Source organism: Pimephales promelas, chromosome 15, assembly GCF_988280905.1.
Source record: "Pimephales promelas chromosome 15, fPimPro1.hap1.1, whole genome shotgun sequence".
Lineage (NCBI taxonomy): Eukaryota > Metazoa > Chordata > Actinopteri > Cypriniformes > Leuciscidae > Pimephales > Pimephales promelas.
In genome coordinates, this window is record NC_142783.1 from 7,260,983 (window position 1) to 7,281,184 (window position 20,202).

At 40.1% G+C, this 20,202-nt stretch overlaps 1 protein-coding gene across 2 annotated transcripts in view; it reads left to right on the top strand.

Annotated features, from left to right (window-relative positions):
• Nucleotides 1–20,202, top strand: part of galnt16 (UDP-N-acetyl-alpha-D-galactosamine:polypeptide N-acetylgalactosaminyltransferase 16) — a 69,318-nt gene that overhangs the window by 23,529 nt on the left and 25,587 nt on the right. For both annotated transcript variants that reach the window (XM_039650997.2, XM_089120068.1), the window contains exons 5-6: nucleotides 12,380–12,445; nucleotides 13,735–13,856. In XM_039650997.2, the coding sequence (XP_039506931.2) occupies nucleotides 12,380–12,445; nucleotides 13,735–13,856 (188 nt within the window). The remainder of the gene's footprint in view (nucleotides 1–12,379; nucleotides 12,446–13,734; nucleotides 13,857–20,202) is intronic.

The window sequence follows — 20,202 nt, forward strand, 5'->3', positions numbered from 1 at the left end:
TTAACATTACATTAAACTGTCATGTGGTTGGTTTTGACATTGGCTGTGATGAGGCCATTATAACATTTTAAAGGGTTGGTTCACCCAAAAATTTAAATTCTGTCAGTATTTACTCACCCTCATGTTGTTCCAACCCCGTAAGACCTTCGTTCATCTTCGGAACACAAATTAAGATATTTAAGATATTAAGATCGCTCCTGCATAGTCCATAGGCTTCTTGAGGGAATGACTCTTGCTGGCATCGAAAAGTCATTAAAGACATCGTTAAAATAGTCCAAGTGACTACAGGGGCTCAATTTGAACTTTATCAAACGACGAGAATACTTTTTGTGCGCAAAAACAAACAAAAATAACGACTCTATTTCAACTATTCACTTCCTTCTCCATGGGCCTGTAGTCAGTTAACATAGTGTGATTGCGTAAAGCTACGTCACACGTAGGCTCACTATTGGCCGACACTGGTCATGTGTGTGATGCGTGTGACGTACAATAACAGAAGCTTACGCTATTAAACTAGTAACCTGACTCGCACAGAGGGAGAAATAAACGAATAGTTGAAATAAAGTCGTTATTTTTGTTGTTTTTTTGCGCACAAAAGTGTTCTCGTCGTTTGATAAACTTAAGATTGAGCCCCTGTAGTCACTTGCACTATTTTAACGATGTCTTTAATGACTTTTCGAGGACAGCAAGTCATTCCCTCAAGAAGCCTATATGGACTAGTATACAGGAGCGATCTTAATATCTTAAATATTTTAATTTGTGTTCCGAAGATGAACGAAGGTCTTACGGGGTTGGAACAACATGAGGGTGAGTAAATACTGACAGAATTTTCATTTTTGGGTGAACTAACCCTTTAAGGACATATTCAATGTGTACTACTGTAGTTGAGGTCAAGAAACATATTCATGACACGGTTATAATGGCCTCCTGACAGCCATTGTCAAAACCAACCACATGACAGATTAATGTAATGTTAACCCATAAAGCCAAGTGATTTCTTAAGTTTGATGATAAATCTGCTATGTCATGTTTAAAACATATTTATGACAGGTTGTATTGTCTTAGTAATGTCATAACAAAGACATCTCAAACAATGTCATATTTGCATTACAAATGTCATAATTGAGTGAATGACACTTAATGACAGTTGTCATGAACATGCATAAAAAACATGATTATGAAGCTGTCATGACAGTGTTATGCACATCCCTTCAAGTAAAGTGTTACCATATTTTGTTCAGAAACACTTTTTGCTTCTCTTGTAAATGTATCTTGATTTAATAAAGTTTAGATATTTTTACTGACAAAAACAAATAAAGTGAGAAATTTATGTTTTTTTGTAATATTGTATACTGTTTTATAATGTATGCAAGCAGCCTCTGGCAATCTTTAAATATAACTAGACTAAAGCTATAATGATTTCACTGACCTCAGACATGCCCAAAGATGAGAAGCTGTGTATTTCAAAGCATGTTAAAAAAACACAGTGAGTTTGTTCAGAAGTTTGCAGGCTGGTGTTTGCTAAGTTCATGGCATTGTATCTCATTGAGTTTTGCTAGAACTGCATCTAGTGAGGCTCACACATTCAGTATCTTGAACTGTATATTTAGGGCCCAAGCCCTGAAAGGGCGAAGGCCCTATTGTTTTCCTTGCGATTATTTTTCTTCTCTATTATTATTATAATAATTATTATTTTACTACCTTTTGGGCACTTTTGGGGCCCTTAACGTGCTCGAAAACTCTTGAAACTTTGCACACGGGTCAGAACCCGCGGCCATCAGAGCCGGGCTGAAGCTGGTACCTGGGCGTGGCAGGGGGGCTCGTCAGCGCCCCCTGGAACGGGGTCCGAACACTCGGTCCATAACTCAAACACGCTTGCATGTAATAATATGAAACTCGGTACACATGTTGATCTCATCGTTTCATCTATACCTCGCGCTCTTACTTTTTACCCCAGCCCAACAGGAAGTCGGCTATTGAGGTTTGTTTGTAAAACGCTCGCAATGGTATTTGAAATACTCCTCCTAGAGCTTTGATCCACATTCGACGAAACTCGGTCAGCGTGAAGTCAAGACATTGAGGATGAAAGTTTGCGAGGGGATTTTTGATATCTCGAACGGTTTGTCCGTGGCGAGGAAACGAAATCATGGCGAGAAACGTGAAACAGGAAGTGTGTTATAACCTCAGCATACATTAACTGATCTTGATGAAACTTCAGCAGTCTGTTTGCTGTAAGAGGACGATCACATGGATTTGACTATTGTGAGTCAAAGTTATAGCGCCACCAACTGGCAGCAGGAAGTGTGTCACTTTCAAAATGCTTTGATATCACCCTTTTATTTTTACCCGATTTGCTTCAAACTTAATCTGTATAATGTAAATACATAGCAGATGAAGACCTGTGAATGGATTCTTGATATCTTTGATACTGTTGCCGTGGCAGAGCATTAAACTTTAAAATTCTTTTTTTTTGATGATTTTGAGACTCTTAGCGGCTTTTGGGGCCCTTAACGGGTTTGAAAACTCTTGAAACTTTGCACACAGGTCAGATTCCACAGCCGTCAGAGCCGGGCTGAAGATGGTACCTGGGTGTGGCAGGGGGGCTAGACAGCGCCCCCTGGAACGGGGTCCGAACACTTGGTCCATAACTCAAACACGCTTGCATGTAATAATATGAAACTCGGTACACATGTTGATCTCATCGTTCATATATACCTCAAACTATTACTTTTTACCCCAGCCCAACAGGAAGTTGGCTATTGAGGTTTGTTTGTAAAACGCTCGCAATGGAATGTGCAATACTCCTCCTAGAGAATTCAAACACACGGCACGAAACTCGGTCAGCATGAAGTCAAGGCATTGAGGATGAAAGTTTGCGAGGGGATTTTTGATATCTCGAACGGTTTGGCCGTGGCGAGGAAACGAAATTATGGCGAGAAACGTGAAACAGGAAGTGTGTTATAACTTCAGCATACATTAACTGATCTTTATGAAACTTCAGCAGTGTGTTCGCTGTAAGAGGACGATCACATGGATGTGACTATTGTGAGTCAAAGTTATAGCGCCACCAACTGGCAGCAGGAAGTGTGTCACTTTCAAAATGCTTTGAAATCACCCTTTTATTTTTACCCGATTTGCTTCAAACTTAATCCGTATAATGTAAATATACGACAGATGTAGACCTGTGAATGGATTCTTGATATCTTTTAAACTGTTGCCGTGGCAACGCATCAAACTTTACCATTCTTTTAGGATGCTTTTGAGACCCTTAGCATGCTTCAAATCGCATGAAACTCGACAGACACATCACATTTATTAGCCAGTAGACATGTGCAAAGTTTCAGAAACGGGCGTGGTGAGGGCTCAGTAGCACCACCTTTTGACAAAAGTGGGGTTGTTAGTTTTAACTAGAGTTACAAAAATCGGTATGTATATTGTACTCCTCGAGCCGGACAACTTTCTAATTGACACTCATTAGCTAGGACCCACAGAAAGTCAGATATCTTTGTTTGAATGTAGAGAAAATCTTAGAATTTTGCCAGTCTCTCAGTGTCTCTCTGTGTGAGTGAGAGGAGGGGCGCCTGTCAGGTTAATTTTAACCCTTTATTTGCTGTGTGCGACTTCTCTGGCATTTTCGGGGGCCTTAACATCCTCTAAAACTCTTGAAACTTTGCACACGGGTCAGAACCCATGGCCATCAGGGCCGGGCTGAAGCTGGTCATCGGGCGTGGCAGGGCGGCTCGACAGCGCCCCCTGGACTGGGATTCGAACATTTGTCCATAAATCAAACACACTTGCGTGAATTAATATGAAACTCGGTACAATTATAGATCACATCAGGCCAAACAACTTTCGTGCTCTAAGTTTTACGACAATTAAAATGGAAGTTGAGAATTATGGGTTGTTTGAATAGTTGTCCTAGGAGAAATACATCAAATTACAACGCATGTGTTTACCAATCACAACCAAACTCGGTGTGCAAGAAGTCAAGACATTGAGGATGAAAGTTTGTGAGGGGATTTTTGATATCTCAAACGGTTTGGCCGTGACGAGGAAACGAAATTATGGCGAGAAACGTGAAACAGGAAGTGTGTTATAACTTCAGCATACATTAACATATCTTGATGAAACTTCATCAGTGTGTTCGCTGTAAGAGGACGATCACATGGATGTGACTATTTCGAGTCAAAGTTATAGCGCCACCAACTGGCAGCAGGAAGTGTGTCACTTTCAAAATGCTTTGAAATCAACCTCTTATTTTTACCCGATTTGCTTCAAACTTCATCTGTATAATGTAAATACATGGCAGATGAAGACCTGTGAATGGATTCTTGATATCTTTGATACTGTTGCCGTGGCAACGCATCAAACTTTAAAATTCTTTTTTTTTTTGATGATTTTGAGACTCTTAATGGCTTTTGAGGCCCTTAACGGGTTTGAAAACTCTTGAAACTTTGCACACAGGTCATATCCCACAGCCATCAGGCCCGGGCTGAAGATGGTACCTAGGCGTGGCAGGGGGGCTAGACAGCGCCCCCTGGAACGGGGTCCGAAAACTTGGTCCATAAATCAAACACGCTTGCATGTAATAATATGAATGAAAAACTTCATCTGTATAATGTAAACAGATGAAAAACTTCATCTGTATAATGATGAAAAACAGATGAAAAACTTCATCTGTATAATGTAAACATACGGTAGATGTAGACCTGAGAATGGATTCTTGATATCTTTTAAACTGTTGCCGTGGCAAAGCTTCAAACTTTGAAATTATTTTAGGATGCTTTTGAGACTCTTAGCATGCTTGAAATTGCATGAAACTCAACAGACACATCACATTTATTAGCCAGTAGACATGTGCAAAGTTTCAGAAACGGGCATGGTGCAGGGACTAAATAGCGCCACCTTTTGACAAAAGTGGGGTTGTTATTTTTATCTACAGTTACAAAAATCGTTATATACATTGTACTCCTCAAGCCAGACAACTTTCTAATTCATAGTCATTAGCTCAGACCAAGAGGAAGTCAGATATTTTGGTTTGAATATGGTGAGACTCTCTCTGAGCCTACGTCCGTGTATGGCAAGCCCTTTTAACATTTAAAAGCTAAGTTTGCCTATCCGGAAATTAACATTGTAGATATCAACAATGTCTTTCTGTCTAGTCGTAATTACATTTTGGATAGTTTGTATTATCATTTAAGATATCTGTAACATAATTGTGACTAGTCAAAATGACAGACTATGGCAAGCCGTTTTAACATTTAATCATGAAAGGGCCAAAGCCTTCGGCACCGCCACCCCGGTGCCTTTAGGTAACTAAAGGAGCCAGGGGTTGCGGTGCCACTGGCTTGGGCCCGCCATCGCTGCTCGCAGCTATATTTGTCTTTGTTATCAGAGTCTGTGAAATATGTGTTGCTCCGCACATCTGGATGGAGGAGCTCAGGGTTGTTGGCAGGACAGAAAGCTCCACGATCATTTAAATGAGCTTTCAGTTTGTTGCTGGATAAACTACGAAATGCGCCAGGTTTGATTTATAGACCAGATTGTAGAATGTTTTATTTGGTGATAAAAAAATTACCTCGCACAAAAGAAATGGTACTAATGTTAACAGGTTCATTTTGGTTCAGGTTTGTCACAAAACGATTTCTTATTTTATACAACTTGAAATAAAAACGATTATTTACATTTTTTTAAATGATATTTATTTAATGCATCGCAACTTCTTCTTTTTTTTTTTATGCCAGCCGAACCCCTTTGACCTAAAATAATTACTTGCAAGTGCCTATTGAGATTTTAAGTAAATATTTCAATAATTTACACAATCGCATATTCAATTTTCCATAACTGCTTTCCAGTACATTTAACAACGCACTTTACCCATATTTACAAAGGAGATACAATTATGTAATTACATATAAAGATGTACTTAAGACCTTCTTGAATGGGTCGATAAAGCACTCTCAAATGAATTTGATGTCAAATTAAACTAGAATACATTTGAATTTAATTAACATGCAATTAAGTGTCTGGAAACATTATATTCAGTTTGCACTTAAGCTTTTCGCAGTTCTCTGTTATCAATTAAAGGAGTAGTTCACTTTAAAAAAAAAAAAAAAACTTTTGCTGATAATTTACTGACCCCCATGTCATCCAAGATAACCATGTCATTCTTTCTTCAGTCGAAAAGAAATTAAGGTTTTTGATGAAAACATTCCAGGATTTTTTTACATATAATGGACTTCACTGGTAACCAAACCAACGGTTCAAGGTCCAAAAGAGTTCAAGGTTCAAAGGGCTTTAAACGATTCCAGACGATGAATAAGGGTCGTATCAAGCGAAACGATCGCTCGTTAAAAAAAAAAAAATAACAAAGTTTAAGTTTTATAAGCTCAAATGGTCGCCTTGCTCTGTTCTGTGTTGCGCATTTGTGACTCTCTGTGATGCCGGTACCGTGGTGTGGCAGAAACACGGGAAAGAGGCTGGATCCAAACGCAGTGTATAGGCTTTATTTAGACAAACTACATATTTCAACAAAGACTCAGAAACAGGACTCAGACACAGGAGCGATTAACATCGACCTCACACATTCAACAACTCACAAACTAAGACAGAAACACAGGGCTTAAATAATCAGACAAGCAAACTTAACAAGGTAACAAGGGGGCGTGGACAATAGGAAACACCTGGAAAACTCAATAGACAGGGAACCACTAATAATACAAAGACAAAGACAAAACCACATCATGACACTCTCCTGTTCGAACTCGTTCATCAAAATGAACAAATATGTTCCCGAGTCAATTGGTTCATTTCGTATGTTGAATGAACCAAATGACACAAAAAAGATTTGTTCATTTTGATAAACTAGGTCAAACAGGAGAGTCACGAACAATTCTTTCCCACAATTCCGTTTATGTATCTGCCTGATTCTTGTTTGTTATGTGTGTAGTTGGGTTGCCTAATTGGATCCTCTGCGTGCTGCTGCGTGCTGCGTCCCCTCCTGTACTCTCTTTTTACCCATGACTGTGCAGCTACACACTCCTCCAACACCATTGTTAAGTATGTAGATGATACCACTGTTATAGGTCTGATCTCTGATGATGACGTGTCGGCCTATAGAGACGAGACACGATCACTGTCTCTCTGGTGTCAGGAGAACAATCTGCAACTCGACATCGGTAAGACAAAGGAGATAATTGTGGACTTCAGAAGGAAGCGGCGAGGAGAATATGCTCCCATTTTCATCAATGAGTCTGTGAGAGAGTCAATAACATAAAGTTCCTTGGGGTTAACATTAGTGATGCCCTGACTTTGTTAATCCACACTTATATGGTGGTTAAGGAGGCCAGAAAACGGCTCGTTTTCCTCCGACAGCTGAGGAGATTTGGTATGGACGCAAGAACACTGTCTAATTTTTACAGATGTACTATTGAGAGTATCCTGACCGGATGTGTCACTGCAGCTGTACCTCCCACGATCGTAAGGCATTACAGAGGGTTATTAAAACAGCAGAGCGCATAACAGGGTTGGACCTGCCATCCATGCAGGATCTTAACAAACGAAAGGTGCAGACCAAGACCAAAACCAACAGGCCAAGACCAACAGGTTCAGGGACAGCTTCTTCCCCCTTGATGTTAGACTGTACAACTCGTAATGTACTTCTTGCACCAAACGAAGACTGTTCTTTTATTTTTACAATTGCTACTTAGTTAACTGGACTTCAGCATATTATTTGTACATTTTTGTATGAATCTATCTATGGTTATTATATTTATCTTACTGTCAGTATATTTATTTACCTATGTGGATGTGATGGGATGTTTTTATTGGCAACGTTGGGGGGTGGGATCTAAGCATTTCATTACATAACCTGTTATTGGAATGAGGAGATAAATTAACAACCTTGAACCTTGAAATCATTTGCGATGGATATGAAAGAAATGTACATACAAAGCAACTTCTGGATTGCTATCAATTAAGCAAGATGCTTTCCCCCACAGTGTCGTTACTGAATCCACCAGCTGAAGCTTGCAAACCCTGTCCATATCAGATTATGTACATAGGCGCTTTTCCACTGCATAGTACGGTACGGTTCGGTTCGGTACGTCTCACTTGTGGTGCTTTTCCACTGCATGGTACGGTTCGCTTCAGGTCGCTTTAAATGGTACCTGGTCTGTTGAGGTTCCAAGCGTACCGTACCGGTACTAAAATGTGACGTGAAACACTGCAGATCACTGATTGGTCAGACAGAATCGTCACTACCAGCGTCACTACTAGCGTCATTGGATTTGCGACACGAGACACTTTTTTAGCAGTATTTTTGTTTTGCTGCCATCAGCCTCATTTTAAACACATTTTTCCGTCTAGCAGTTAAAAACAACCACATACCGAGAATCAGGAACACCATCCCCTCGATAGTCTCCATTGTTCCTGTGTTGTGGGTTTGAAAATGTGGCGCTTTTAAGATGATGTCATGGCAGTAGAGGCGCGCGCAAATATCGATCAGTCCCACACACTTTGAAGGGGTACTACTGCGGTGGAAACGAAAAGCGATCCGAACTGTTCCGCGCCGAGTCGAAGCGTACTGAGCCGAACGTACCGTACTATGCAGTGGAAAAGCGCCACATGATGGGGGTGTTGATCATGGTGGCGAGGAGCTTGGAGGTTTAGCTCTAGGTGTATTTGTGAATGGCCAATGGTGAATGGTTTATTCAATGTAATTACCTCCAACAAATGAGCCTCGGAGGTGCCAGCTAGCAGCTGTCCTGACTGGGTTCACTGCACCGCTTTGAAACACTGCCAGGCTTCATGCTGTCGCTGCAACCTTTTCCTTCTGCTGGACAATATGCTTGCACAGCCACAGTCAGGCATGTAAACCTGCAAATGAGCTTTTGTGTTCCGAGGATTTTCACTGCACCTTTAAATCCTGTTAACGCTAGTCTTAATCTTAACACACATGTGACGGGCTGATCTTCACATCTCAGTGTTTGGACACATGCAGATAATCACAAACACTTAGATTTCTTGCTTATATCTCATTTTAGTGCTGGTTGTAAAGAAAGGTGTTGCTTTTGCTGCTGATTATGCGTAGGCTTAGTGATTAGAAAGTCAGACTGGTAACTGGAAGAAATTACTGAGATTCCCTTGAGCATGGCATCAAACCCCCAATTGCTCCTCATGTGTCTGTGTGTGCGTGTGTGTTCACTTCTCACTACTTCTAATGTGTGTGCACTAACTTGTACGGGTTAAATGCAGAAGACAAATTCTGAATATGGGTTCCCATTCTTGGCCTTCACATGTCACTTTCACTAAATATCAATCATGGATGCCCATTCAGCAGTCAGCAGACACTATAGACTTTGTACCAACTGGCAACTTCTGCCTGATGTCTCTGAGTTGGTTTTGAATACTTTAATGAAAGGTTACAGGATTCAGTTTGCCTGGTGGTGGTGGGTGGTGCTAAAGCAAAGCATGGAGAATCGTGGTAACTAAAGTGCACCAAGTGTTGGAGACGAAAAAGAAGTTTATTCAAGTGTGCCATTAGTATACTTCTTTTAAACTAAAAATAAGAAAGTATACTTTCAGTTTATTTTTCCTGTACTTCTCAGAAGTATACTATATGTACTTCTCAGAAATATACTTCAAATTACACTTAAGTGTACTTGACTTATACTGAGAGAAAAGCAAGTATATTTGTCCTGTTCTTGTACTCAATCTTTTGATAAAGAAATACTCAAAAGTATAATTAACTATTCAAAGTATACTTGTATAAGTATTACAGTAAAAAAGTAAACTACTAGTATACCCATAAATTCACTTGCAGTACACATGAGATACATAATTATGAACTAGTTGTGCACTTACTGTTACACTTATAGTACACTTAAACGTATACTTTTATGTACTAAAAGTGGGCCAATTTAGTCCCAAGCGGTATTAAAATAGTACACTTTCAAGTTTACTACTACACTGTAAAAATGAATATGCTTTATTTAATCAATAAAATTGTGGCAACAGATTACAAGCAATATTATTTATTAAATTGAACAAATTAGAATTGAGTAATAGTTAATCAAACTAATATTCTAATTAATTCTAATTTGTACAATTTAATTAATAATATTGCTTGTAATATGTTGCCACAATTTTATTGATTAGATAAAGCATATTATTTTTTCAGTGTAGTACATAGTGACATTAGTATACTTACTGCCTAATGTATACTTAAAATATACTTGAACATTACTTAAGTATACTACATAAAATGAACTTGAAATATACTTCTTTTTCGTAAGTGATTTCTAAAACAAAAACTGTGCCGCCAAATTTGGGAAAAATATACATGTGAATTTGGGGAAATATTTCATAGGGCTCTATGTAAGCAATCACCTAGCAATATCCTAGCAACCACCAAATAGATGCTTGCAACCTTAAAAGCAACATGGTAAAACACTGTAGCGATCGCATCCACCACGGCTCCTAGCATTATAGTGAGTTGCACCGATTTTAAGCAAAACATCTATTGTGATGCTGCTTTGTAATTAACACTGAATATAAATTCCACACATTTCATTTCCTCTAGCAAAATGAATACTGACAACAATCCACTCACACGTTTCTGAGACACATGCTATCTGACAACCACAGTGTGAATGCGGTCGTGAGATCATGATGACATCTGGATTGTGAGTGTGTGACTTGACTTTTGTCCTCACAGTAATCTGTGGTTTATCCTCCCCCATCACCATCTGCCACTCTTCCTCTTCACCGTCTTTCTCTAACACATGCAACACACACACATGAGTACACACACACAAACACAAATACGCACACAAACACGCACACACACACACACACACACACATGTGCAAACACAAAAATGCACACGTGCATGCACGCATACACACAGACACACGAGCACACACACACACACACACACACACACACACACACACACACACACACACAGCAAAAGCAAATAGAAACAGGGATGCAATTCTAATTCTGAATAGGGAATTCTGTTTCTGATTCCTCCTAAAAATGATTTCGTTAATAATAACTTCAATAATGTTGCATCTCTACGACACCTGAATAAATTTTCTTGTACTAGAGCTTACTAAAACATTGAAATTAAAAATTTGTTACAATGGACTTATTGTGTACATACATGTTTTTACATTGTACTTATATTTTAAAAATACCAGCATGTAATTACAGCTATAATTGCTTTATGTAATTACAATTGTAATTGCACAGTTGACCCTCCCGTCACACCTTAACCTACCCTTAAACCGACCCATACCACCACACCTGTCCCTAACCTTACCCGTATCACACCTCAATAGCAGCAAAAGTGTTTTACAATACAACAGGAACACAATAATACATTGTACTTATTGTTCAATGTAAGTACTAGAAAAAATTCTCTTATTAAACACAATACAATATAATATTAAGCAGCACATATGTTTATATAATGTGTGTAAAAAAAACATTTACTTTATTTTTCCTCAAATAGTTGCAGCTAGCTTTGGTGAATATAATAGACTTCTTTCAAAAACATTAAAACATCTTTCAAAATCTCACTTATCCCTAACTTTTGAATGGCGATGTGTCATGGTTTCCTCAGAAGTATGAAGCAGCACAACTGTTTTCAACATTGGTAATAAACAATAAAAAAAATTTCATGTTTATAGTGATTTTTGAAGGATCATGTGACACTGAAGACTGTAGTGATGATGCTGAAAATTCAGCTTTGATTACAGGAATAAACTAATGATTTTAAAATATATTCAAACAGAAATAAAAAAATATTCAAACAGTTATTTTTAATTTCTATACACAAAGTATAGTCTGTCATCAAAACATAGGCCTAATTCCTTTGCCCTGCTGTACATTTTCTAGGCGATTTCATTCCATCCACTTCAGCAAAATACTGCGGATGTTCAATAACCATTAGTGCAACCGAGATCAAATCATTCAATTAAAATTGAACCAGTTCTGCTTCTGGATTCCTGGCTCGTCAGAGGGTTTAGCTTTCACTGCGGTTCCTCCAGAGGTCTAGATTTACCTGATTTATGATCAAACTGTAATTAATCCTTTCTCTTCCAAAGTCAGCCGTGGACACGGCTTACTGTATGTGTGTGTATGTGTGTGTGTGTGTGTGTGCATTTGTTTCATTCACGGATTGTTTACGTGTATCTTGTCTGTTACATTTGTATTTTGTCCTTTACTGTAAAATCATCACGTTGAATGTTGAAATGTTGATATGCACGTGTGTGCTCCAGACTCCCTTGGGATGTTTGTTGGTGTATTCTCTGAAATCTGATGTCTCTCTCTCTCTCTCTCTCTCTCTCTCTCTCTCTCTCTCTCTCTGTAGCTGATGACTGCCGACTGCTCGCTCAGATCCCAAAGGTGCGCTGCCTGAGAAATGAACGCCGGGAAGGTACTTGTGAAAGTGGAGACGCGCTCATATACTGATATAAAACATGTTGAATGTTTTATGTTGAATCTGTAAATGCTGTACAATTATTGGAGAGATATTTGAACAATTCAGAATCTCCCTGCATATATTTTTCTTTCTTTTGCACTTGTACCGTTTTTAATCATACACTGTAAAACGTTGTAATCTGCTATTGTTGCCTTAAACTGCTTTTCTACCTGATTTACCACCTACAATTTTTTGTTGATATAAATCAAAATATATTTTGTATTACATATAATATAATATAATATAATATGATATAATTTACTAATAATATTATAATTATATTTACAATCAATATTTTTCACTATAATAAAACCATTTAATTTTACCTGTTTTTCAGTATCCTAAACAAACAAACAAACAAACATAAAGAATTACAGCTTCCAACAGGAATAATTCGCATAAAAAAAACTTTTAAAAATACATTATCCTTTAATTTAGGGGAATGCCCCTTTTGAAGTCAGAATTGCATGATATAAAGTCAGAAAGTCAGAATGGCGTGATATAAAGTCAGAAAGTCAGAAGTGTGTGATATAAAGTCAGAAGTGCGTGCTATAAAGTTAGAAGCTCAGAATTGCGTGAAATAAAGTCGCAATTGCGTATTGTAAAGTCAGAACTGCGAGATATAAACTCGCAATTGTGAGAAAAGAAGTCAGAATCGTGCGATAAAAAGTCTCAAATCTGTCTTTTTTCTCACAATTGCGACTATATTTTTCAGAATTGCGACCTTATATCTTGACATTGCGACTTTATTTCTCACAATTCTGACTTCATATCTCGCAATTGTGAAATAAAAAGTCGCATTTTTTTTTCTTTTTTCTTTTTTTATTCAGTGGCGGAAACAAGCTTCCATAGAAAACAGTTACTTTACATTTTTTGGAAACCGTGATACATTTTTGACATGATTATTTGACAATAGTACTGTATTTTTATCAAATAATGCAGCCTTAAGTGAGCAGAAAAGACTTCTTTCAAAAACATTAAAATCTCACCAACCTCAAACTTTTGACCTGTAGTGTATATCTACTTATGTTTCTGCTTAATCTGCAGTGTGGAGAACATAAGCATACTGTATATATGATGGACTTAAAGCTGACAGACACATACTAAATGCCACAAACTCCCATTTAGATTTCACATGTCTTTAACATGAGAAACGACACAGTGATTTACTGAGTGAACTTGTTTGTTATGGGAAAATGAAGTTGTGTGTAATGATGTGTTGCTTGTGTGTTGGTGTTGATCAGGTCTGATCCGGTCTCGTGTCCGAGGAGCGTCTGCGGCTTCAGCCTCCATCCTCACGTTCCTGGACAGTCACTGTGAGGTCAACGCAGACTGGCTTCAGCCCATGATCCAGAGAGTCAAAGAGGTGCGCTTCATACACTCTCTGTCATACATGCAAACCTTATACTAACAGTGCCTTCATTCATTTTTAATGTGAAAAACCCTTTGCTTTTGGTCAGACTACTCAGCCACCCGAGCACAAACACACCATAGATCATCACTGTCATTATTTACCTAGATTCTAAAAGAAAACTTTCAGGTCCCATCTACACCTGCTATTAAGGTATTAAGGTATTTTGAAAGTATCCAACAGAGAAAGTACTTGATGTTCTCTCACCATTACTTATATCTAACACACACTCAGTGTTCACCTGGTCTTGTGGCTGTCAAAGCAGAAACGAAAGCTGATGGTCAATGTGTTTTTCCATCATCTCCGGTCGTGTTCATATGTAAATTGTGTGATCTTATTTCATCCTTTTGCCGACCCATTGTCAGTTGTTCTATTCCCTGACCGGAGGATCTCTCGGCACGGATGCACTGGCACACAGCTGGCCCCGGGGCATTCACAAATATGCGTTTCCCCCAGTGAGCCTTCTCGCACAGACGCTGTGCAAATTCAAGGATGACGAGTCTTGCTAGTTGCGCCGTACTGGGCCAACCGTACCTGGTAGGGGTGTGCAAAAAAATCGATTCACATTTGAATCGCGATTCAATCTTTACCGATTCAGAATCGATTCATAGAATTCCAAAAATCGATTCATAGGCTATATTTTTTAATGGCGTGCAGGGGCGGAGTGGCAATCGGGTAAGTCGGGACTTTTACCGGTGGTCCGGTAGTGTTTCTATGGTTTCGAGGCTGCGAGGGCCGGTCTGATAAATAGTTATTGCAAGTTCTTGCCGCCCGCTGGTCAAACTGTGCAGCCACTCTGCTCAACCCGTAAATAAATGCATCGATCCGCAGATCTTATGTTTGAGTTCTGTAGATCTTTTGCCAAGCGTGTCAGAGGTTACGGGTTCTAAACCGCACTCGTATAGTTTTTTCTCTCTCTCATCAAAACCGAATATGTTCGTCACGTTTGTGTGCATTTTATTTTGTGATTTCACCGGAGTCTCCACAACGGCGATAGATTGAAGCGCGCGTCCGAGAGAAGACTGCGCGAGCCACAGAGAACACTGTATATCCATGACATTGATTGCAGCGGACACGAGCACTCAGCTTGATTTCAAAAACAACAGGTCTCTTATTTAATAGCGACCTAAATGAATGCTCTGCTAGTTAACTGGAGATACCCGCAAATTACGCGCCTATGAACGACTTCACTGGATCTAAACTAATCAATCTAACCATAGATGTTACCAGTAGCAGTGGCTTTTTTAAATCTATTTAAAATATTTTCGCAAGGGTTCTATGAAATTAGTATATATTTTTAGGAAGTTCAATGTGCCCAGTCGAGTTCACATTTCAACAGTCAACCTGGTAGCTGAAGTAGGCCTACTCCTTAAACCACATTTAGCATAATTGTTTGTTTGATCTGACTATAGCACTTTAAAGCTAAATGTAAAAGCTTTTTATTTAAGTTTTATTTTAAACTTGAATTAAATGTATTTAAAAGCTGGCCAAAGCTTGGCACTTCGCACTTTTTACTTTTTATTTTTGTATGAAGACATATAAAGTAATATCAAACTTTTCTTTTAAATTATGTCTACTGCAATCACATAGGAAAAAGTAAACTACATTTATGTAGACCTGCGAATCGTTTTTTGAATTGAGAATCGTTTTTGAATCGAAAATCGATTTTGAATCGAATCTCGAGACAAAAAATCGGTATCGAATCGAATCGTGACATTTTCTGAATCGTGAACCCCTAGTACCTGGTTCCCCCAACTCATGCTCCTCGCGACAGCACCTCTCTGGCCCATTCCTCTGAGGAAGGACCTGCTTTTTCAGAGACGGGGCACTCTGTGGCACCTGCGACCATACCTCTCCTACCTCCAAACCTCTGGAGACTCCATGTCTGGTACCTGGACGGAACGCGGAGGTTCTAGATGGCCCACCACGGGCTGTGGTAGACACCATCACTTCTGCTAGAGCCCCCTCTACGAGGCTGATGTAGAACCTGTTCGTCGTTTGGTGTTCTTCCCGCCGGGAAGATCCCTGAACTTGCCCGATCAGTGTCGTGCTGTCCTTCCTACAAGATGGGTTGGAGTGAAGGGTGTCTCCCTCCACCCTCAAAGTGTATGTTGCCACAATAGCCACTCATCACGATACATTGACGGGAAGTCATTAGGGAAGCACGACCTGATCATCAGATTCCTCAAGGGTGCTAGGAGATATAATCCGCCTTGTAATCTGCACCCTGTACCCTCTTGGGACTTAGTCCTAGTACTGAGAGCTCTTCAAAGGCGGCCCCCCTTTGAGCCTTTAAATATCATGGAGTTAAATATCCTGTGTGAAACGACAGCTCTCCTATTGACTCTGGCCTCTTTCAAGAGGGTAGGGGATCTGCAGGCATTTTCGGTCGACGAATTGTGCTTGGAGTTCGGGCCGGGCCTTTCTCACGTTGTTCTGAGACCCCGGTTCGGATATGTGCCCAAGGTTCCTACCACTCTGTTTGTAGATCAGGTAGTGAACCTGCAAGCGCTGACCTTGGAGGAGGCAGACTCAGCCCTAGCTTTTTTCTGTCCCGTACGTGCCCTACGTTGTTATGTGGACAGAACGCAAAGCTTCAGGATCTCAGAGCAGCTCTTCGTCTGTTATGGAGGCCAGCAGAAGGGAAAGGCTGTCTCCAAGCAGAGGTTAGCCCACTGGCTAGTGAATGCTATCGTCCTGGCTTATGAATCCCAGGACGTACCTTGCCCATCTAGGTTGACGGCTCACTCCACTAGGAGTGTCGCCTCCTCCTGGGCACTGGCACAAGGTGCCTCGCTAACAGACAGCTGTAGAGCGGCGGGTTGGGTGACACCTAACACGTTAGCCAGGTTTAATAGCTTACGTGTTGAACATTTTTCCTCCCGTGTACTCGCTACAGTTAGTGGTGCCGGAGAATAGGTCATGTCGGCTTACTGCGCCATTTCCGCCTTATTAGCCAGATACGTGAGCTTTTTTGCTATGTTGGTTTCCCAACAAACGGCTAACCTTGTGAGTTCCTCCATCACCCCTCCAGCACCAAGTGAGGCGGATCGCCCGGTGCCAGGTCTATTGCCTTTCGTAGGAGTTGTTAATAGACTTGTTGCCCTTAACAGTGGTCCCTATGGTTACCCATTTCTCCCACGTTCCAGCTACCCTCCAGGTTAGCACCGTGTCTTCCCCTCGACAGACCTGTTCTGTCTTCCTTTTTTGAGTACGCTCCCACCCCTCGGGCTGGGACTACCTCAAGGACTGCTGTATGTTGCACTACCCTACGGGCTAGTACATACGTGTATTCCAGTGCCTCCCTTCGGGCAGGCAAGGGGCTCCGCAGCGTTCCCTCCTACAGGTTGGGCACGCTTTCCCAGTGTTATCCAAATACACTGAGCAGGTCTTGCGGAACAGCAGTGTGATTCTTCCTAGCTAGCTCCCACCGTAAAGAAAACTAAGAAACCGAAGCCCTGCGGATCTCAAAAGCTGCTTCCAAATCATCAGTCCTCATCCACCTGGATCTGTCTGCTGCATTTGACACTGTGAATCATCAGATCCTTCTGTCCACCCTCCCACCCTGGGCATCACAGGTACTCCTCTAATCTGGTTTGAGTCCTCTGTCATAGATAGGTCCTTCAGGGTCACATGTAGAGATTAGATATCCAAAGCACATCAACTGAACACAGGGGTTCCCCAGGGTTCAGTGCTTGGACCCCTCCTCTTCTCCATTTAAACCACATCACTGGGACCTATCATACAGGCACATGGTTTCTCTTACCATTGCTATGTTGATGACACCCAGCTCCAACTCACATTTCAACCAGATGATTCCACAGCACCTGCACGAATCTCAAGCTGTCTGGTAGACATCTCGGCATGGATGAAGGAACATCACCTGCAGCTCAACCTGGCTAAGACTGAGCCCCCTGCCAATCCGTGTCTACAGCACGATCTTCACTATCCAGCTAGATTCTTCCTCAATCACCCCATCAAGGTCAGTCAGAAATCTTGGAGTAACCTTTGATGATCAGCTGACCTTCACAGACCACATTACAAAGACAGATAGATCATGCAGGTTTGCTATGCACAACAACAGGAAGATCAGGCCTTTCCTAACGGAGCATGCAACACAACTTCTCGTCCATGCAGGCCCTAGTCATTTCTAGGCTTGATTACTGCAGTGCTCTTCTGGCTGGACTTCCATCATGTGCAGCTAAACCTCTACAAATGATCAAGAATGCTGCAGCTCGTCTGGTCTTCAAGAAGCCCAAAAGGGCCCACGTCACTCCTCTGTTCATTTCTCTACATCCTCTACATCCCTAGCAGAAGCCTACAATCAGTCAATGAGCAACAGCTCGTGGTACCATCACGAGAGCCTCAAAATCACTCTCCAGAACATTCTCATTCACGTTACCATGCTGAAAACTCATCTCCTCCGTGAGCACTTAACATAATAATAAAAATGTATATACTGTATGTATTTTCCTTTAAATCCTTGCTTATCTGGCTTACCGAGCAATGTCTGAAATTTGTATTTTGAGCACTTCTTGCGTTGTTTTTGCCTCTTCACGACGACTTGCTTGGTTTAGTCCTCCGTTGTAAGTCACTTTGGATAAAAGCTTCTGCTAAATGACTAAATGTAAATGTAATGTAAATGTGACTGCTTTGGCGGGAGGCTAGGCTAGGCGCTGGAAGGGGCCAGCACCATTGTGTGTAGTTAGGGATCACGATTTGTTGGAAACTCCTCCGACGAGAAGTAGGAGTTAAGTAGGAGTCCGGTGCCAACGTGAAGGATCTGTCATAGAGGATTGGCGAAATCTGTAACTATTTTCCAGACATCATGCAGACAGTCTGTGTTTTGTGCGTCAGAACTGTGGTAGATTATGAGGAACACTGATCATCTCTGATTTACGGCGGTGCTTTCTGCAGGAATGATATTTTACATTAGTTTGCGTCATCAAGTCATCAATAATACAATCAATACTACAGTTGTTTACTGTACAAAATATGACACAAACATCTCAAATCTGAAACAGGCAATTCAGAATGCTAAGTGAGTGACGTTTTGGAAAATTGACCATAAATGTCATTTGAATTGTGATGCTCTCAGCACAAAACACTCTGCGTCAGAGTATGAAGCATGTCATGCAACCTGCTAATTTGACTAGCTTCAACTAGTGACATACTTTTGCACAATTTCTGTAGTATAATCCGATTTTTTACTTTGTGAGACATTAGAATGAACTTGTGACCCATTTAGTAAACCAGAGAACATTAAAGGGTATTAAACTACTCGGGATTGTGTTTTAGACAGTTGTGTTAGGACGTTTTAATACATTCTTTGTCTCCGTGACCTCTGCGTGTTGTGAGTCAGTAGTGAGTCATCAATGGCCTGAATCCAGTCTGGTTCTTCAGAGGGATATTTCCCAGAATCCGAGCGAGAGGAAAGCAGTTTGTCTTCTCACAGCTGCATCATGGAGACTCTCTCGTCCTAAATCATCAAGAGTGATTATCATCTTCATCATCATCATCATCATCATCATCTACTGAACTGCTGTTCTCCAGCATAAGAGCTGTAACTGATCCTGACACATTGATGCAGAATGATTTTTCAGATGTAAATATAAAAACGTGGTCATATCAAATGTAAAATCAAAAATGTATTTTATTTGACTAGAATCTGTTAGAGTAGAATACAGTCCATGAGTTTTCCTTTTTCTTTTCCATTTTTGTACACAGAGGTTAGTTTTTTAATACTAAGTTCATATATTTGTGATTGCTCTGTGTTTGTGGACACACTGTCTGTTCTCTTCAAACAACACTGTCTGAAGCTGAAGCCGTGAGGCACTCAGTCTGACTCTTCAACCTTACACAATAAGGAGAAAGAAATGACAAAGCAATTTTGTGTACATTTGAATTTTAGAATGATTTTGTGGCATATTGTTATGGATCTGAATTTACAGTATAAACAGCAGATGGGGAAAGTAGTTAGAATATTTTCTGATTATTAAATTAAAGAACTTACGAAGTTTATAGCTAAAGAATAAAATCAGGATTCTAAATAACAATGTTCATTTTAGAATCTGAATGATGGAAAAATACAAATGTTTACTGTAAAAGTACAAATCTGTCAAATATGCCTCAAAAACATTTTGTTAAATGTCACATTTTATACAATTCGGATTTACAAAACGTAATTATTTTTGCTTTTTTTTTCTGGATCCATAAAAATAACAGTAAAGAGATTTACGATAATGGCCATTTGAAATTGATAGGAAAAAATATCATTATCTTTCTAGAGGAAAACATACTT